The sequence below is a fragment of the Photinus pyralis genome, unplaced genomic scaffold (assembly GCF_008802855.1).
Source record: "Photinus pyralis isolate 1611_PpyrPB1 unplaced genomic scaffold, Ppyr1.3 Ppyr1.4_LG8, whole genome shotgun sequence".
NCBI classification, from domain to species: Eukaryota; Metazoa; Arthropoda; class Insecta; order Coleoptera; family Lampyridae; genus Photinus; species Photinus pyralis.
Genome location: NW_022170819.1, coordinates 26275421 through 26297550, shown reverse-complemented (window position 1 = coordinate 26297550; position 22130 = coordinate 26275421). Strand labels below are relative to the sequence as shown.

Below are 22130 nucleotides of genomic sequence, written 5' to 3'. Positions count from 1 at the left end.
AGCGCATTTTCCAACGCTATTGCAACCACTGTTTTTTGTCCGTCCAGGAACTTTTCTCCAGCGTCACTGATCTGCTGAGGAGTAGGGTCCGGTGTGAGAAACGGAGCTACTGCTGCAGAAAGGGAGGAGTTCTTCATGTAGGTACTGCAAATACTATGCGATCAAAAATGAGTTGCTGTCGAGTCACCTTTGGAATTTTTGCTTACATGGGAAATCGTTTCAGGGTAAACAAGTCTGTCCGAAATTGTCCGATGAGACACGATTTGAGGCTGTCAACCTATAAATTAACAAATGTCAATTAATTAATTACCCAGATAAGGCAAAAAAAGCAAACCTATTCTTATTTGTGGACGGATGGAAGATAATCAAGTGTATTTAAAGCTTCCCGTACTACGCGGTTACCATAAAAGCTACTCTTTACGCGATCCGAGTGGTGTTCATACGACTTTAGTTTACCCTGAGATTCACATACCCACATAGATATATAAATACCTAGATACAGCCATCCTTAACAAACGTACCTCGGTTTTTAAAAAACATATCAAAGAAATTTGTACATCTCTCCATTACTTTCTAATCAAGATTAAACATGTTCTATCTCTTTTTATTGCATTAACCACTATGTCGTACGTGAATCGGACGCTTAAAACTAAGCGCGTCCCATAAGTCATGTGACAGTTGACACATTTCACGATCGCGCGAAATCAAATCTAACTAAAAATATTCGCCCTAAACATGATGGGCGGTTTTTTCACTAAATATTATGTAATTATTGCGTTATCAATTGAATACGAATAACATTAGTGCTTGCCATAATGATAGACGCGTCCATAATTGTTATTCCTGAAATAGTTTTATTACATACAGCTACGCCATTCAAATTTGGGATTATGTTTACCTTGTTTGACATGATGTGCTGCAGTGAATTCATTGCTGGCTTGCAGAATATCAAAAAAACCGTAAGTAAGTAAAGTTTATGTTCAACATTTTAATTTTAATTGCATGGTTTTAGGCGTAATGGTAAAGGAGATTAAGTTGCGACAGGAAGTGAATTCGTTTCCAATTATCATTTTGGCCTATATGATGTTGATGCAGTGCGTTTGTATCATGATCACAAAGAAGGATCCGTGCAATATTCTTAGGAAAACGAGTTTTTAGACTGTGTGTGCGTGCAATATCAAATTTTGGTCGCTACGCGTCTTGCCTACCTTTCGGCATATGTCCATTCGGCGGGGTTTCTTTTTGAAATTATAGTGCTAATTGTAGCAAAGAGTAAATTATGGTTACTCTTTGATTGTAGTAAGTAAGCTACACATGTACATTTATTAAAAATAAATACAACACCTTAACAATGATATCCAATTGGCGATAATACTCATTTAGTGAACATTCATTACGTTTGTAAAAGCTCACAATCCGAATCATCGTCAGATGAAATTGACAAATTCGAATCATCACTGTCATTATTAACACTTATTATAAAGTTCAGCAACATCAACCAAATATAACTTCTCTTTTAAATTAATCACTTTCCACATGTTCACACACTTTCTTCCAGTTGTCAGCTGTAATTTTTTCAAATTCTTCATTTGCCCGCTTTCTAAGTAACATATTCCATTTTAAAGGTAACATTTCTTGCTGCTATGCGATTTCAATAAATAAAAAGGCGGTTTATTTATGTTGTAAAGTCTCAAATCTGATAATTTTCTGTGTGATTTGTGCTAACAATTTGATTGACAGTTATAATAAATAATGCGAATCTTGTCTTCCACACTCAGGGTACCTCTATAAAGGATAGCGCTATACGTAATTATTGTGCCGAAAGTGATGGTAATAGATGGTACGTCCTTTTGAACTATGTTGGGGTATGGCTGTATCTATGTATTTATATATCTATGACATACCCACGACTACAGTGCCCTCTATCCGTGACCACCCATTTTGTATTGAAAGCATAGGGCTAATAGCAGTCCATGTACTATATGTTTCAAATTGTTTTTCGTTACTCATTTGTTTTCTGAAATAAAAACAATCGCATACTGCCTTATTATATATAGAAAAATTTTGTATACAGTAGATATACACGGTGTCCATTTTTCGAGTGTCACTATGGGGATCTCACTTATCTTAAGAGATAGAAAGTTGGTTAAATGGGGGTAAAGTTGCCAATTTTCGTGCTGAATAAGAATCTGAAAAGATATTTCAAATATCTTCAATAGTTTTGAAGATATCTCAAAAAAATAAAAATTTCTGATTTTCGTTTTTATTTTTTTTATGATAAACTAATCGTAGTAGACATTTCTAATTAACACATTATTCGGACACTTTTTAATGGAGATTTCAAATATGGCATCCTGTTTTTAATAACTCTCCAGATGAAGGAGAAACACGTGGCAACTTTAGTTTTTCTTATGGGCGCCATTTTGAATTTTCACATTTTGAGATAACTTCTTTTTTTCTCTTATATATCACACATGGTGGTTCAGTATCACATTTTTCCTAAAAATACAATTTTTAATTTTTTGAGAAGAGTGCTTTGGAAAAACAAAACGTTCTTTTGTTGTGAACAAAAGGTTGACTTATTTCATGTCAATGTCATTTAGGTTTATGCTAGTTGTATTGCGAAAATGCCTTTTTCAAATGCAGATCAAAGAGATATGATCCAAATTTACTACACTTCTCTTCTCATCGAAATGCCCACATGACTGCTGCAACATACTTGCAGCGTTATCCAGAGGGGCAACAACCTAGTTTGAGGTATTTTTCTTTGCTGCATAAAAACTTGGGCGAATATGGTTCTTTTAAAAGATGTAGACCGCAATATGGTGATAGACCCAATTAATATGAGCAGGCAATTTTGCAAGCGGTTGAGATGAAAATCGAATTTCTACTTCTTTGACAACGCTGCAACCAGACAGATGGATCAAACTGTCAAACTTTTGTTGACAACAAAAGAACGTTTTGTTTTTCCAAAGCACTCTTCTCAAAAAATGAAAAATTATATTTTTAGGAAAAACGTAATACTGAACCAGTATGTGTGATATATCGTTGTAAAGAGAAAAAAAGACGTGATCCCAAAATGTCAAAATCCAATATGGCGCCCATAAGAAAAACTAAAGTTGCCACGTGTTTCTCCGTTATCTTGAACGTAATTAAAAACAGGATGCCATATTTGAAGTCTCCATTAAAAAGTGTCCGAATAATGTGCTAATTAGAAATGTCGACTACGATTAGTTGATCATAAAAAAAAATTAAAAACGAAAATCAGAAATTTTCGTTTTTGTGTCATATCTCATCAGTAATTTTCCAAGCACATGTGTTTTCAGCTCGGTTTTCAGCGTCGGAGCAGATCCTTGTTCGATCATGAACTGTACTTAGTTGTAATTTTTTCGTGTTCAGATTCCCGAAGATGCAAAATTTCGTCGAGATCGGGATTTTTTCAAACAATGTGTCATCTGCGGGTATTTTTCTGCAAAGTCGGAAAGAGCATACCCAGAAACCTATAGGTAAGGCTATTAGTTCTATTCTTCTTGAGTTCTACGTGTTAGGCTTCAAGGAAAAAACCTTTACCTTTAAATGTAATTTGATCTATGTTTAAATAAGTAAAAGAATGTTCACTAAGTCACGGAAGAGATAACATACTGCGTCTCGTGTGTTGAATATGGGCTTCGTAGCAAAAGCGCCCTATAGCTTCTTTAGGCAGCTCCTCCATTTACGGTGCCCTGTCGGCGGTCTACTATAGACTATAGTATTATCTTTGTCACAACAAAAACAAATGGCGAGAGAGAGAGAGAGAGAGAGAGAGAGAGCAAACTGCTTTGAAAAGAACACATTTTGCGCCCAAAATTGTTCTTAGAGGGATGGCGATAGCTTTATAAATTGTCGGGGGTGAATTTTTCTTTTCATTAGTTTTTAACATATGTCAATATCCCAGATCCATATTTGTTGAGTTCTGGGTCCATCAAATTAATTTGTGGAATAGGTTTTTTTCCAACCTTATGAGAAACAGTGCCATGAATAGCCGACATTCAATACGTAAGCTAAACATTCTTCACGGGAAATGTGATAAGATGTAGAAAGATGCACTAACAGCATCTATCAAGTATCTCTGTATCTCAGTTCTGTATTTATATTTAATTTGAATATCGTAAGCAGATTGCTAATAGGGTCAATGCGTACCTACTAAACTAACATAAATAATAATAAAAATTCTCACATTTAGTCATTTATTTAGTCATACTAAATAACTAATCACACTTCAATTACTCAACATCAAATAAACTTATTTTTATATTTGTAAATACTAACATCTAAAAAACACGTTTTTTGTAATGGGAGATAATTTTTGCTGCTTCTCCTCTCCCGCTAGTTTATATTCGGATTTCGGAGATATCAACAAAAACCCACACTAATTGAAATTTTTAGCAATTAGGTTTATATTATGAAAGTAGATTCATGAAAGAATCCAATGAGATAGGTACCTCTTATTATCTGTAAAAGATTAGATTACTTTATTCTAGGGTAATATTGGTTATCTTTTCCTCGTTTTCTATTTTCAGGGAATTTTGGTAGGCGTAGGTAGGTTAGGTAGTGTAAATATTGTTTGCACATTACTTATTCAATGATTGCAGTCAATGCAAAAGTAAACAGAAAAGTTTTCAGAAGTGACTTATCGTTATCATCAATCACATAAAGTGGTACTCTCTACCTACAATTACACTTGACTACACTGAAGTGTTTCAAATCGATTTAAAATTAATTATTTTTGAACCCAACTAAATAGTATGTAGGTACGGATACTGGATGCTGCTCGAATTTTTAGTTTCTACAAAAATGTTCATAAATCCACATCCTACATTTTTTCGCGAAGCGATAAACGAACGGTTTTTGCATCATCAATAAACTCATGAATAAACTGCTCGTAGTCCAATTTTGTGGTAAACTTTCTTAACAATAACAACTTAAAAAGTATTTTAAATCTGTCATAGGCGAATGGAAAGCTCTCGGAAAGACCTACATTAAAAAAAATACATCCAAATCCGATTAATAGTCCACGAAAAAACAGCTTTTGACTTTGGGCTTGTTTTCGAGACAACCAAAAATGATTTTGCAAATCGGGTCGCAACGAACGATTATTTAAAGCGTGAACTTTATTTATGCTTCTATTTGGCCAAAATGTATGATTTTTATTAATCAGAGTTATACAGGGTCATTCTTGACGAGCGTCAGTTAGAAAGATATGGAAAACCTTTGAAAATGAAGATAAACTGATAAGTTCTTTGAGGGTTATGGCACATGATGAATTGAACTAAAATATTTTCAAGATGGCGCCCCTTCCGGAAATGTAGCCATCAACTTTGTTATTTTAAATAGGGACTCCCTATTTTTTCTACATTTTCGGATTCTACGTCGAATTTGGAGTACCACGATACCCCATAGTTGACCCTTAGTTTGCTCCAAGGACTTCGCCGATATTCAAGTTTTTATGTCAAAAATTGTATTTGCAGGGGTAATTTTAAAAATTTATTATTCGAAAACGGTGAGAGATATTGCAACACAGTTTTCAGTGATTTATTAAAGAAAGATCGAATTTTCTTATGGTATGCGTAACAGTCTAAAAAAGTGAGACTACGTCACTTTTTCAAAGCTCTCAACTTTTAAACTATTAAATATCCGTAACTCCATTTTTTCAAATGGCACCCCCCATTTTGTTCTTCACCCTTGTTTTCCTTTTTCCCATACCTTTAATTTGATACAAAATGTCAAAAGCTGCTTCATACGGTTTCCGAGATATTCCATGTTTTCGTTACTTCTTGTGGCAAATTGATAAAAAAATTAAGTCGCTTGATGTTATCATCGCATCAAAGCATCGTTTTTTTAATTTGTTTATTTAATTAATCAATTACTATGAAACTGATGGTGACCGGGTTAGTCATATTATTTTGTTATCAAAAGAAGTGGCCAAATACGGATTTTCAAAATGATTGGATGAATTTTACTTAGTAATAATGGATTGTTAATTTTCGACATTACTTGTTTATATTTTTCCATCAAAAACAATAATAACATTTGAAAATGAACATTCCGTATCAACTGTATCTTATAGAAAATTCGATTCTAATCAAATTACCTAAGAGCAATAGTTAACCAGATAATTGAAGTCGAATGCGAAAAGAAACCACATTTTGTCATTTTTTCTTCGTTTTTTGTTTATAGCAATCTGTTCCAGGAGTTACCGGCCAGGAGGAGTATGATTTTCGGATTCAGCAGATTTTTTTACATAGAATATACCGTAAATGGACTACCGCCTGTATGCACTTCAAACGCTCAATTATGTCCGAAGAATAAGTCGACACTAAAGTCAATGTTTTTACTACAATAGTATTGATTATTATACAGAAATTTTATTTAAGAGTAATCGGGAGCTGTTCCAGTACTTTCTAAGGGACGCAGGGGTAGGAGACGAAGTATTCGAAACTGCCAGTAAAAGAACGTGCTATCTCTACCCTACACGCGTATAGTACCTACTCCGTTCAGTCATTTCATTTCAATGTAACATTGATAAGACATACTGTCCCGTAGATGTTCGATTACTATCAATTTAAGCCCGTAAGTGTCGCTAAGCAACACTTACCGGACTGTTATTTATACACCAAATTTGACATGTTCAAACAATTGATTAAAAACCACAACATAAATTTGACCATAATTATTTATTTGGAACATTAACATTTATTGTAAAAGAACAATTTGTGGTTCCCGCACCACTAACGCCTGGGTTGTTACTAGCTATCGAGTTAGTATATGTAGTTTGATTCTCTCTGAGGCTCTCCTGTAGAACTGCAATTTATTGGAAAGCGGGATCGAAAGATCACCTTTGAAACTCGAAAATGGTAAACGCATGTTTTGGGTCCATAAGATACCACCAAACCCTACCCACACCCAACCCTTAAAAAAAGGGTTGAAAATGCCTATTGTTGTTTTTTGGGAATATGTATCTTGAAATCAAAGCTATTTAGGGAAAAATATGAAGATAGAAAAATTAAAGCATATATAGGAGGTGTATATTTTCCTATAAAACCTACCTATATATTTTCCTGTACCAGTGGCGGAGTTATGATATTAATTTGGGTTATTTTTAAAAAGACTTTAATTTTTTAATTTCTGATTGAAATAAAAACAAATTTTTCAAAAATATTTAGTTCATTAAGTCACTATGCCAAACAAAATTTATACATGCTTTTTACACCCTGGATGAATTTGAGGATCATGTAAAACTTACAAACATGTTAGATGTAAGTTGGTAGTGTGATTTAGTCGAGGGGTGAATCACTGGTGAAGTATGGTGTACAAGTGTGATGAAGTCCGTGAAGTTCATATGAAGTTTTGGTGAAGTCCATGAAATATTGGTAAAGTTCGTGAAGTATTGTTGAAGTGCGTGAAGTACTGATGAAGTCCGTAAAGTATTGGTGAAGTTAGTGAAGTTTAAGCGAACTATTGGAAAAATGCATGCAGTTGTGGCGAAGTTTATAATCAAATCCCTTAACAAAAATCGTACGGTAGTTTAATTCACGGTTGTAACCAATAAAATTCGAGGTAAAAGTAAATAAATTTCTGCGAAATAAAACTGAAAGTATAGATTAAAAAATATATGCTGAAAGGTAAGTTTTTTATCCGCAAAAGTATGGCATTTATTTATGAAAGACTAACTCGAGGACTAACTATGCCCATTTCTACAAAACAAAAGGACAGTTACACAGGCGACAGACGCCCTGATGAGACAGCGACTCATAGACGTACTGATAGTCCTTGCGTCGTAGTTATGTGTAGGTACAAAGATCGTAAATTGTTTCCTTTTAAAAATTTAATAAATCCTTTCCTTTATTATCATCAGGTTCAGGTAGCTAAATAACACTTTTATTAGGTATATTAAAATAAAATCGACAGACGGAAAATTTGTCACATGGATAGGGGCTTTTGTTTTCCTAAAAATTTCAGTACATCAGCCCCTTGCAAATCAAGTTTCTGGCCACGCCATTGAGTTATTTACGACTATAATGTCAATCCCGAGGTCAATACTATCCCACAGGCCACAAACAACACCATTAGCATAATTTTTGAAAATAATCCCCTAAAAATGCAACCTGTTGTAAAAGGATTAAGAGTTGCTTATTGGGTTCAGCCTGGTAATATGTTACAATACCTTTTCCAAGACCTAAGCAATATTTTTTAATATTTTGTTTGTTTGTTGAAATGAAATTTTTAAAAGAAGAATTGGACACCTTTATATGGTATAAAGAGCCAGATATCCAATCTGTTATTAAAAGATATATTTTAACAGGACCCATTACATTAATAGGAAGTGAACCATTTAGTATAACTGCATAGGTAGGTATAACAAAAATTTGAAGCTTATAAAATCTTAAGTATAAATGGTGCACAACTCCTGTGCAGATAAAGATAAAGGGCCATTTTTTAAACCGAAATAGCTTAGTAAATGGTTGGGTTAGAAGGTAGTAAGCATGTTATCTACAGAGTTGGACTGGGTCAAGCATAGAGTGACCCAGTGACCCAGTTCGTTTACTGACCCAGTGACCCAGTTGACCCGGTGACCCAGCTTGACCCGGTGACCCAGCTTGACCCAGCTTGACCCGGTGACCCAGTTTGACCCGGTGACCCAGTTTGACCCGGTGACCCAGTTTGACCCAGTGACCCATCTTGACCCAGCTTTACTCAGTGACCCGTCTTGACCGGTGGCCCAGTAATTAAATTTATTGTTAGGTATTTAAAAAAGGCACATTAGCCCAATTTACATTCAATCAACCGGTATTATTTTAACAAATCCGATTTCATTTATTTATAATCTGTAACTTGAACGAGGCTCGACCGAGCACTGAGCTTATATTGCGATTATTCGATCACTAGGTGGACTGGGTCGAATTGGTACCGGTGAACATGGGTCGTGGTGTTCAACTGGGCACTGGAGTCAAATGGGTCACTGGGTCAAACTATGGTCACTGGGTCAAAAACTGGCGGTCTAACTGAAAGAGTATGACGTGGACCCACGAATACCCAGTTGTATTTAGTGACCCAGTTGACCCAGTCAACTCTGGTTTATCTATTATTTACTTTCTTAGATGATGATTGATGAGAGGACATTCAAAATCACTCGCACCCCGATCTGATTTTGCCTTTAGAAGTACTTTCTTCTCCCGATAAAACCGTCTTCATGAGATAATTCGCTCAATAGGATTATATGTTCTTTAACGACTGTTCCCAATCGCCCTTTGTGAAGTTACTCTTTCCAACAATCTGCTGTGGAAGAATAGGGAATATATCCCGAATCGATGTAATGGATCGAAAGAAGAGACTATGGTTGGTTAGACAAATTAATTCTTTCGTGAGACCTTTCATTAGATTTCATGAAAGAGTAAAATACCGCCCCCCCCCCCCCCCCCCCCTCCCCCCCCCCCCCCCCCCCCCCCCCCCCCCCGCGCCATGAACTGAACTTGAAAAAGAGTCGCGCGGTAACGTTATAGTTTGTGCAAACCAATTTATTTCGATGAGACCATGAAAGGTGGAACGGGTGTTTACCCCCGTCCCCCCTCCCCATTTTCAAAATTTTTACTGCACCACTAAAGCCATGCGCCAATTGATTGCCGTATGTAAAAGTAATGCACGTTTTACTTTTACTTTCAAAAACAGCATCTCAGGAAATAATTGATGGAGGCCACCTCCCTTAAGACAGCGAAATTTGATTGCCGTGTGCCACACCTTCAAGGTATAGGCTACATATTGCAAAAAATTCCAGGACTCTAGGACCATTCCCCTAAAAGTAGTTCAAAACCGCAGAAGTGGGTCCGACGGGCGGGCAAAACTCAAACAAAAGCCCATTTTTTTAAAAATTGCTTTAAAAAATTGATTCATTTCAATTTCGCCTATGTACTTACCTCTATGTATAAACAAAGTATGTTTTTATTTTACTTTATATTACCGTTTCGTTTTTGTTATGCCTCTATTATCATTTATATCAATACATTCTACATCTTTTACTGCTTTGAGTGCTTTGTTTTAATTGCAAGAACTCTAGAAAAAAGGATAGGATTTTGTCCAGTGCAAAATATCAGTGAAATTCATAAAGTATCAGTGAAGTCCGTGAAGTTTTTGGTGGAATACATGAAGTGTCGGTGAAGTCCGTGAAGTTCGGTGAAGTATTGATAAAGTCCATGAAGTATTAGTGAAATACGTGAAGTATGAAGTTTGGTGTACACGATTTTGCCTAGCGATTTACCCCTCGGATTTAGTGTTAATGTATTATTGTTTGTTTGTTCTAATTTTTACTTGTTATGTTATATACACTTTTACATGTAAACTTTTTTTGACAATTGTAAGTGCTTTGCACCCTAACATGAACATAAATAAATAAATAAATAAAATAAATATATGTTACGGCCAGGAAATTGATAACCAAATAAAGTCACGGATATTTAAAAATTTCAACATAAATTAGGACCTCTAAAAATGTTATTTTTGCCATGCACGCCATTTCTGGATGCGACGCCACATCTGGGCTTTTCAATATAGGAAATATCATTTTGTTTATACTGTAGACAAGGAAGAAATATAACAAATGGCAGATTAAGGACCTTGACGTTCTCTACCAGCAATATGTAGGTAGTACAGCAAAATTTAAATGAGGATTTTAATTTAGCATTGCTTCCACCGATTCTAAAGGCAGCTCAGTACCAATTACCATGCGTTTAGGACTTTTTAACAAGTATTTTCTTTGAAAAGATTAATTATTATTAAGAAGCTCCTAGCGAGTTCAGAATTTTGGACATTCTGTCCGTCCGCCCGTCCGTATGTGTACAAGATAACTCCCGAACGGTTTCGAATTTTCCAATTCTGTTTTCAGTATTTTGTTTATCATCACCCAAGGAAAAGATGTTCAGTGATCCAGGAGCTCGTTTGCTATATTTGTTACAAGTTTATTCTTATTTGACTCTATCGCTTCAATTCATCTGTAGTTTCATTATACCTTCTTTACAAAGGCCTCAAAGCTGGAAAGTAATACTGACCCGGATGATTTTCATTTTTAGTTTCAAACATAGCTGAATAATAACTTACCAGTGCAGAAGTGGATCAAGGCATACATGGACCTCGAAAGGGTTCTAAAGAAAATTTTTTCCAACTGTTCGTCAGGCGGTTGCAAAAAAGCTTGCTCGTGGCGAAAAATTGGTCTAAAGTGTACCCTAGCTTGTAGAATTGTAGACAGTTATAGAGTCTGACGAATTAAAATATAGAAATATCCTCGGAAATATCTAATTAGGTACCTAATTAAAAACTTATGCTATGTTAAGTATTCATTTGCCTAAACGGGTCGTATTTTAGTTTCACTACCTCATAATAAGTTACCCTACTGCACTGCATAGATACCTACTGACTACAATATATTACAATATATTATCGTTTTAATGCATTAAAAAAGGGATGACATAAAAAAATTAGTACTGTCACTGTTATGATTTTTTATTTCATTAGAATAGGCACGAAATGAATGTTCTTACCTAAATATTTTTGAGAAATTTCTCTAGATTTCACAAAAAAAAATTAAAAATTAAATTAATTTTTTAAAATAAAATTAACATTATAACTTCGCCACTGGTACAGCACCAAACTTACGCTTTCATTTGTCTATCTTCACATTCTTTTGCAAATGGCGTTGTTTTCAAGATATTGACAAAAAACTTAAAAAAATCCCTTTCAAAGGTAGTTTGGAGGTGACAGACACGGCGGATCACTTATGGGGTTTGGTGGTATTTTAACGACTCCAAAATCAACTTATTTACCAAATTTCAGCTTGTCAATTTGTTCACGGTTAGACTGGGTCGACCCTGACGCTTTATGGTGTAATCGGGGTTGGAAACTAATGGAAAGTTTCCACAATTTTTAACATAAAAAGAGGGGTTGTATGACAGATTCCCACATCAAATTTAAAGATAATTAATTTCTCTACAAAATGGTACCTATTTACCTCGAGCTAAAGTGTAACTATCAGTGTTCGAATTGTGAATTTTCAATCGTTTTTAATAAATTTACAATATTAGCGGCCATTTTCGGAGATCCGTTTTTTGGTATGTTAATCAGCAGAATATCTACTTCTACTCAGTTATTTTTTAATTGACAGAAATTTTATATGAATGTTTCTATGGGGAAACGGAATAGATTGACTGGACTAGTTATATAATATATCATCAATCGCAGTAATTATATACCTAAAGAATTAAGAAATAACGAAAATATACCAGCGTACGCCTATGACTGCTCACATCCCCAGCATGTATTGCCGAAGTAGGTACCATCTCCATACATTGGATGCTGCACATTTTTAATTTCTCACTTCAAATACCTATATGTTTGGTGGAAAATATTTGTTATCCGCTACGGCGCTACTTCTATGTAAAAATAATTATACTCTTTCGTAGGCCGGGTGGTTTATTACTCCTAGGTCTGGGACATACTATAAATAAATTTGAATGTTGTACGAAATGTAGCAAAAAAATTGCAAACATTCTGACGGAAAGACCAACCTTAATTACATACCTATACCTATGTGCAAATTACGCACATTAATTCTGAAGAACAAAAATACTGTTTACTTTTAATAAAAACTTGTTAATTTGAGGGTTCAAAATTGTGCTAACCAACAATCAATTTCGAATAATTTCAATGCTACTTTGTTTTGAGGTACAACAATTTTATCTTTGCACGGAATTGTCTCACATTTGTGTCCCATGTAATAATTGCCTTGGACGCAACTGAAGCGAGCGAAAGGTTTCCGACACATAATCACAGTTAAAAGATAAGAAAATTTCCTTGCATTTTTAGCACCTCCCATAAATGCATTTGTCTCACAAGTTTCTCTGTCTATATAAAAGTTCGGTGATTTGCCGTAATGTGACGCTAAGATACAGACTTAAATATTTGCAAAACAGTGCCTCCGTTCTCCCCATAAAATGACAAAAACGGACTGTCTTTTTAATGATCTTTTTGTATATACTAATAAATAAAGAGCTAATGTATGGCCTCTCTAATAGTAAAATTTTCATTTTTTGCTTTTTTAAGAAGAAATTGATCTTTAAAAATCACTAAAATGTCGCAACTTTAACGCCATATATTTTGTTTTTTTCGTTTGTTTTTAAAAAAAATGGCATTAGAGAAGCACGGCGGCATTCTTGCTGAATCGGTATCAACACATCAGTAAAATACCCTCGAAAATACCTTTGTCATACTTTAAATTTATAGGGACACCGTAGAGATGTTTAGGCATTTAATACACGGAGTCCTGATTCCTCTTAATATCAAATTAAAATTACAAGCTGATAAATATTGGGAACAGCAAAATCAAACATCCTTAGAAGTTGATGAATACCAAGAACAAAATGGTTCCACCTGCTTAGTGTGGAAGGGACCGACAAGAAATCCAAATTCCAACTTTTTAGGGACAAATTATCCAAATCCAAATAAAGCGACAAAATATTCAACCAATTTGGAAACTCCGATTTGAATATCATGTCGGTGGCGCGACACGATATCCAAATATCGAATTTTTTTTAGACAAGAAATCCAAAAAGTTTGGAAAGTTTTCAACAAGATATCCAATTTTCGAATAGATAAATGTACGCCGCTTTTTCTTGTATTTGATCATTACCTATACGTTTTTAACAGCAGTTATTTCAGCGTGAGAGCTTTGTGCTTGTCAAAGTGCTTTGCTTTAAAAGTACTTATTAAGGATCCTCAGATCCTTTATAGTTTTGTATTGTCGTCCGTCCGTCCGTGTGCGCTCTAACTCTTTTTAAAAGTGGCCGTTGTGTTGAAATTTGGTATACGGGTACGTTGGACATTAAGAACGGACGCTATTGATTTTCAGGAAGCTGGTTCAACAGGAACAAAAGTTATACGACTTCGAGTGAATCGGGAACAGGGAAAACTGCGAACTCAATATAATAAAAATTAACATATTTCATTCCCTAGGTCATGTATCGAGTTCGGACTTTCGCTAGATTATTCCCTATGACTCTTAGATGTGTAACAATTCAATATAACTCTTCTCTGTGGTCTCGGTCAAAAGTTTTAGAGCAAAATGTACCCAAATTATTCTTTACACATGAATTTAGAGTTGTAAAAGCTTTCAAACGCATTATCTTGATGCTGAAAGAGTTGATAACGTGCACGTTTGATAACCGCATGTGTGTGATTCAAAAATGTTAAATTATTTTTCTGAGGCCACATGGATTTTGATCAAAATATGTCAAAATCGTTAATTATGCACCAAGATCGTTGGGAAAAAGACTACGCGCATTATCTCAATACCCAAGACATGAATTTGATGCATTTTTGGCGACCACGTGGATTTTGATCAAAACATGTCAAAATCGTTATTTATGCACCAAGATCGTTGGGAAAAGACTAGGCGCCTTATCTCAATGCCCAAGACATGAATTTGATGCATTTTTGGCGACCACGTGGATTTTGATCAAAACATGTCAAAATCGTTATTTATGCACCAAGAGCGTTGGGAAAAAGACTAAGCGCATTATCTCAATGCCCAAGACATGAATTTGATGAATTTTTGGCGAAAACGTGGATTTTGATCAAAACATGTCAAAATCGTTATTTGTGCACCAAGATCGTTGGAAAAAAGATCAAGAGCATTATCTCAATGATCTAAACATGAATTTGATCTATTTTTATGGACCACATGGATTTTGATCAAAATATGTCAAAATCGTTAATTATGCACCAAGATCGTTGGGAAAAAGACTACGCGCATTATCTCAATACCCAAGACATGAATTTGATGCATTTTTGGCGACCACGTGGATTTTGATCAAAACATGTCAAAATCGTTATTTATGCACCAAGATCGTTGGGAAAAGACTAGGCGCCTTATCTCAATGCCCAAGACATGAATTTGATGCATTTTTGGCGACCACGTGGATTTTGATCAAAACATGTCAAAATCGTTATTTATGCACCAAGAGCGTTGGGAAAAAGACTAAGCGCATTATCTCAATGCCCAAGACATGAATTTGATGAATTTTTGGCGAAAACGTGGATTTTGATCAAAACATGTCAAAATCGTTATTTGTGCACCAAGATCGTTGGAAAAAAGATCAAGAGCATTATCTCAATGATCTAAACATGAATTTGATCTATTTTTATGGACCACATGGATTTTGATCAAAACATGTCAAAATCGTTATTTATGCACCAAGATCGTTGGGAAAAAAACCAAGAGCATTATCTCAAAGCCCAAAGACATGAATTTGATGCATTTTTGTTAACTATAAAATGTATTTTGTAAGATTAAAATAAATTGTCGTTAAAAGTGATTGTAATACTGAGGATCCTTCGATATTTCGTTGTATCGGTTTATTAATTATAATTTTAATCAGGCATGAACCTTGTGTGGTCCGAAAAATTCCGTATCAGCATTTCAGTTTCAGTGCTAAAACACGGCATAGCAATTAGCATTCAGTAAGTTTTTATACAGCGTTTAGTGTAGTGTAGTTTAATAATAACTCATTTATTACAAGGTAGGCACTAATTCTTTGACGCTGTATGAGAACATACTAAATGCCATAGCATTTGCTTTAACACTGAAACTGAAATGTTTCGTACTGCACAAGGTTCATACGTGATTAAAGGGCTTGAATAAAATTTGGATTTCTTGTCTAAAAAAGTTTGGATATCTTGTCAAAAAATTTCCGAACTTTTTGGATATTTTGTCCAAAAATTTTGGATTTCTTGTCTAAAAAAATTCGGTATTTGGATATCTTGTCGCGCCACAGACAAGATATCCAAATCGGAGTTTCCAAATTGGTTGGATATTTTGTCGCTTTATTTGGACTTGGATAATTTGTCGATAAAAATTGGATATCTTGACGAAAACAATCCAAATTATTTGGATAATTTGTCTCTAAAAAGTTGGAATTTGGATTTCTTGTCGGTCCCTAGTGTGGAACACGGTGGTATAGACTGGTGATACGGCGAGTGCGTCTAGCATGTACGCCGTTACCGGCCTGAAATGTGCAAGAGAAAGAGAGCAAATTCCGTCCGCTTCAGAACGCATTTATATGTACGTAATCCATTCGCACGTTACATTGTTTACTACCAAAGTTGTGTGTTTCTGTCCATTATCGTATAAAAACTGTGTAGGAATGGTCATGTCACTATGAAGTAGATATCAATATGTAATACATACACATACTTCTGATTGTAAAAATATCAAGGTTTAGATGTATCTACAGTAGCGATCTTTTTTAAGAATTTGGTTGGAGGGCGAAACTTTCCATGAAATGAAAACACATGCATATTATTTATGAATATTTCAGGAATTAATAATTTTGTATTAACCAGTTGAGTAACATAATAATATTCATTTAACTATTACATAGTTTAGATAGCTTCTTTTTTTCTGCACTAGCTTTCTTAGCTTTCATACCTTCCTGTTTATAAAATTGCTTTATCCTCATCGATACATATAGGAATATTGCGCTGGGTTGAATATAATATCAATTCACAAGGGAATGAATAAATGGTTGCAGTACTAGAAAATAAATCTTCAGTTGTCTGATCAAAAAAATCGACGGACGCAGCATGTGTTATGACTCATGAGAGTATTTTCAACGATTTTTTCAATTTGGTTATACAGCTTCTAGAGATGGAATCGACTTTATGCCACCTTGATGGTTCTTACAAAATTCGCTACAATACTAGAAGTTCTAATCTAACCATACAACCCTCAAATATGCATAAGTACCAACGTCTGCACTACATCTGCAAATTGGGCATTTATTTGAATATGACAAAAGAAGAAAGAAAGAATTATTCCAAAAGAGGATACTTTTAATCTACCCATTCACCCACACCTGCTCAAAAGATTGTTAACGTTGCTTTCTTGAAATAAACAAAGTAACTGATGACGGTATGGTATGCAATTTGGGAAATTTGCATATCCTTTTTGACATTCGTCTTCTAAATGAGTAAACTGAAAAATATAGAGAACGGAAATAGATTCAGCTGAAATATGTGTTGACAACAATGCGCATTTTAAAAAAGCACTACACACTAGATCACTAGATGCGTACTGGTGAAGCATGTTTTCTCCCTCCGGAGACCGGAAGTCAATTTTTTGTTATTGATACCTATACCTAGCTATACCCAGGTACACAAATTCGCGGTGCGCTTATTCCGACAATCATTTATGCAATCAGCATGAAATTAAGGCAATTGTTGCAGCCCACGTACCAAAATTAAAAAAATACCAGAATAAATACGTGTATTGTAGTTGTTTCATTGTTTGTAAACCCAAAACTATAATTGTTTATGCCTGCATTTTGAATTGAAGAGATATTTCTCGTGGTCTGCTTTGGGAAAAAATCAATCGTAAATAAAAAGTAACTTACCATCTTTGGTATAAATAAAAGAAGTACCCGCATTTTTGATAATGTAGCGATTCTTCTTCTTGTTCACTGTACATACAGTCGCCCCTACATCGCAATCGGGAATAGAAGACCCTAAGTCGCATATTGATAGTTTGATGAGCACGTCCTTATGTCTGTTTAAACCCTGAACATTCCACACTTGACTAAAAATTTCAGAAGTTTAATTTACGATTAGCGGATATGAGGAAGCACTTACTTTGGAACTGTGATTGTTTTTTTGTCGGCTGCATTTTCAAATTCACATGTACGGTAACTTTCTTCAAAAAATTGCTGCTGAATTGTATAAGGAAGTGTTATGGTAAATACAGCAACAATTCTTATAAATGAAAACATTTTTAATGCACCGGCACGTTTTAATTTAATCAGTTTAGTTATAGGTAAACAGGATCCAACTATTTAATTAAAGGTGCAGGTTGTTAAAATACATTTGGTAAAAACTAAACAAAAGCGAGTATGTAACAAATTAAACGATATTCCAATAAACTACGATTATACCTAAACAAACTAACCACATCACATCCAAAATAAGACTAGTAGAGTGTAGGTAGGTTATGTCAGACACGATCACGCAAGGAACGGCTCCATAGCGCACGCGTCTGAAGCTGAAGCTGAACTAAACAAAATTTTAGGAAAATAGGAAAAGGAGTGTTAACGCCATGTGGGAGGGATGCTGTAGGTAAGACAACGTTGCCATGTGTTGTGTTGTGTTGAAAAGAAAATTCGTGTAATCGATCAGATAATATTGGTTGTCTTTGCAATACAATTAGGTACCTCATTTGTTTTAGCATTGGAAATGCTTATGTTTTGTTATGGGTATGAAGTTACCAGTTTATCGCTCAAGCAGAAGCTCAGAAGAAACAGCGGTGACGATCATAATTCGTACTGTACTCGACCGTGATCGGTAGGTGAAGTCGGATACTGTCGTTTCACGACCAATAGTTTTTTGGAAACAGTGTCAAGAGAATTTTTTTTAACTTTACGACACCTATGACTTAATTTTCGCATCCACTTAAACCAGAAGCCGACACTAACTTTGTTATTTCAAATGGCAGAAGCAGGCCGAAGCCCGCAGCCAGGGGGTGGCTAGATGGGGCTGGGCCCCACTGGAAATTACGGTTGATGGTTCCTTTACAAAAATTACATAGGAAGTTTTTATCAAAAACTTCTTAAGCCCCTCTAGAAAAATACCGGCCACCACTGCTACTTCATTCTGGGTACAGAACTGGGCAGGACCTTTTTCACTTCGTATTCTGCATCTTATTCTAAACGCATTTTAGACAAACGTGAGAGTTCATACTGTTTCATTGGAAAACTCTGACGGTCACGCATTGATTACGAACACAGCGAAAACTCTTTGTAATAAAATCTCTGTTCAGAAATAGTGGCTCTACTCTCTAGTCTCTACATAAATAAGCACGGTACGCAAATGTTCAGAATATATGTAGAACAATCAACAAAGATATTAATGAAATTGAAAATATTGAATAGAAAGCTTAACAAACTTAGAGAGGAGAATATATGGCAGAGGAACAATTTGTATTCAGAAGAGGAATGGGCACCAGAGACGCATTACCTATAGGCTATCCGCTATATAGGAGTGGTGAAAACGATCGGCGAAAGGTATTTGGAAAAGGGAAAGACCTGTGTAGCTTTTGTTGACATTCTAAAGAGAGAAACTGTTGGAAATAAAGAAAAGGGTGTCAACTGGAGAGAAAGACGCCTAATACGAAACGTGTATATATGAAACAAAAAGAAAAAATCAGAGTTGGCTGTAAAAAGACGCATTGGAAGAGGAGTTAAGACAACATGTAGAAGACACGATTTTAAAAAATCGCATTTCCACACTAACAGTCTTTGTCCGAAAAAAATAGTTACTCCAGCCAAATTCGTTTTCAGCAATATCCGTCCGCAAATAAGAAAGTTAGCACTGCGCATGCACAACCTATTCTTAACGTAGGTACCTATAAATTTATAAGCACAAAGATCTGATATAACTGAATACCAAACAGTCTTGGAGATCTTCACGCATCCATTAATTTTACAACACGCCTTAAGGGGTCCATTCTGCCCCACCAGATCAGCATATCTTGTAAAACAAATGCCATTGATTAACGTATTCATTGATTATGTGTGTATAATCAATGACGTATTCAAAAGCTGTACAGTGTACACGCTGCATAAATAAATGGGTGTGGATGGTGTAAAACCACTTTTAGAATATTTCCATGGGCGTATCGATCGGTATTGTAGAGCTCGTGCCATATACGCTGTTTTAGGTTGGATTCTGTGATTATTTATTGCAATCCAACTACATAAGTAATTTTTATTTATTTATTTATGGCCTGTAAGAACGACCTAAAAACTAAAGTGTTATGGAATTGCAATTCCATTTTGTGCTGTTATTCCACCTAATTTGATAAAAACGTCATACGAAGATATGATTACTAGCAACGATAAAGTAAACCTAATCCAGGTAAAAGGTGGCTTACATGTTTTCCTTTAACTACTGTTTAACATTTTAAGAGGATTATGTTTTAATATAACTGGGAAAAGATGGCCACGGCCTATGTAACCAGTGACGAACTCTGGCGCGAGTGTGCTAGTTGGCTGACACAATGGGACGTCCTACGCAGTGATCACAGAGCCAATTGGCCTAATGCTGGAATTGTTGATCTTGCCAATACTCTTCGGGATGGTGTATTACTTTGTACGTTACTTAATAAGATAGATCCCGGTTGCATTGACATGAAGGATGTTAATTTAAAGCCGGCAATGGCACAGGTTAGTTTAATTTAGGGATCTCCACAGATGTTACACGTTCAATTTCAGTTTTTGTGCTTGAGAAATATACGATTATTCTTAAGGACTTGCAATGTCACTTTCGGAATTAAGGAATCAGATTTGTTTGAGGAGTTGATGCTATTTGATCTAACAAATTTTCATAAAGTGTTATGCACCATCTCCAAGCTGTCACTAAGTCCCAAGTCTTTGAAGAGTAATATACCGTAAGTTTTCTTCTGGATTTTACTTTTTTTTAAATCAAAGATGTTTAGTGGATTTTCTGCTCAAAATGTTCAATCTCGTGAAGAGGAGGATATATATCAGAGTCTGAAGTCTGTGTAAGTATTTCACAATTAGTATGTGATCCATTACTTTAATAAATTGAAGAGATATCTGTAAATGTAAGTCTAAAAGTCGTAGTTATACAAAGCTTAATTCTGAATTCATTAGCAATTGGTTTTTAGGTTTCAATTTACAACACCACAATACGCAGATAATTTACCAAAAGTTGCGTAGTATTATCATAATTGGGAATTAATTGTTCGATAGTTTTACCTAGCATAAATTATCTGTAATGACTCGAAAATGTTTTAATTTTTCAATATCTTTTTGGGAGTATATTTTCGAATATTCATTGATTTCTCAGAACAGTAAAAATCTCAAAACACTGGAACTCTTGCCATCGTTCAAGTAGCAAACACAACAAAAAAATTGGAAAATTGTGGTTTGTTGGAGTTTTTGTTAAATACCTTATCATTGTGGTTTTTGTTTGCATATCTCTTTCAAACTTTTATCTTTAGATTATCCCACATATTTGATGAATGAAATAGACTGTGTTATCAACAAAAACTGATGGTCCCGGAAGTGTAATGTATCAGGAAAATACTAAATTAAAATGTGAAGTTGTAGAATTCTGTATGTATTTGCCGAGGTATTTGCATTTCAAGTGAGTTTTAGTGGTTGAAATGATCTTTCACCTACGTCCCGACCAGGTGTGTTACCGAGAAAATTCCTGGGTGGCAAAGATTCATAGTTGGTTGTTAATAGGGCAATTTAAATCTTTAATTTCCTCTGGGTTTTCACTTTACTTTTGCCACGGCTTTTGTTAAATATTGTACTGGTTTTGTTTCATAGGAGAAAAAGAGACAACATGGCAATTACAATTTCTTATGTATGCTGTGTATCTACTACAAGGTCACAGATAGAAGGGTAAATATGTCTGAGCCCGCCCCAAGGCGTTTTTCAATTGTATTTTAACAGAAATTGTTTGCCAATAATGATCTAAGTGTTGAAATGAAACTGTATTTTTTTAAATCCATTTTTGAATTATTTTTATTGGTCGTAGAATTTGGCACAGAATTCGACAATGGATTTAAAAAAATACTGTTCAATTAAAAAAATCAACTTTGATATCAAAATCTACTTTTTTGACGTACCCTGTATATTTAAAATCCGCAAGAAAAAATATGCTAGATGTGTGTGAGTATTTTTTAAAACCCAACACCTGATTTTTAAATGAATTTGTTTCATATTTTAGCCCCTTACTTTGTACTATTTTACGCTTCCCCTCGCGTTTCTCTATATATTTCTACAGTATTTTTTATAACCATTTGCAGTTATATTTCTCAAGTCTGAAGAGACAAACAGGTGGCGATCACACCTTGCAGAAACTGTGCAACAACTGCGTGTTCGCCTCTAAGATATATACAGCCAACTCACTTTTAATACTCGAGCTCTTCCAAAAACAATTCAGGCACCTTTCTACCCATTGATGGGTCGACCTTACATACCAAACTTGCTACACTGTTTCAATTGTCAATAGTTTCGACATGCGTCTAT

The 22130-nt window shown here is 35.0% G+C and overlaps 2 protein-coding genes across 4 annotated transcripts in view; one reads left to right on the top strand and one right to left on the bottom strand.

The window, feature by feature from the left end:
- The window catches only part of LOC116179842 (cation-independent mannose-6-phosphate receptor-like), a 46063-nt gene extending 27940 nt beyond the window's left edge, over nt 1–18123 (bottom strand). For 2 of the 3 annotated variants that reach the window (XM_031499692.1, XM_031499694.1), the window contains exons 1-2: nt 17707–18123; nt 17472–17653 (exon numbers count right to left, since the gene is read on the bottom strand). In XM_031499692.1, coding sequence (XP_031355552.1) covers nt 17472–17653; nt 17707–17843 — 319 coding nt within the window. In that variant the 5' untranslated portion in view covers nt 17844–18123. The remainder of the gene's footprint in view (nt 1–17471; nt 17654–17706) is intronic. The other variant, XM_031499693.1, reaches the window with a different exon arrangement.
- Nucleotides 18124–19763: 1640 nt separating this feature from the next.
- LOC116179843 (protein vav-like) lies at nt 19764–22122 on the top strand. Its single transcript, XM_031499696.1, has 5 exons — nt 19764–19983; nt 20034–20291; nt 20340–20515; nt 20564–20629; nt 20756–22122. Exons 2-5 carry the CDS (start codon nt 20064–20066, stop codon nt 20805–20807), a joined length of 522 nt encoding a protein of 173 aa, XP_031355556.1. The 5' UTR covers nt 19764–19983; nt 20034–20063; the 3' UTR covers nt 20808–22122.
- Nucleotides 22123–22130: the final 8 nt, after the last annotated feature.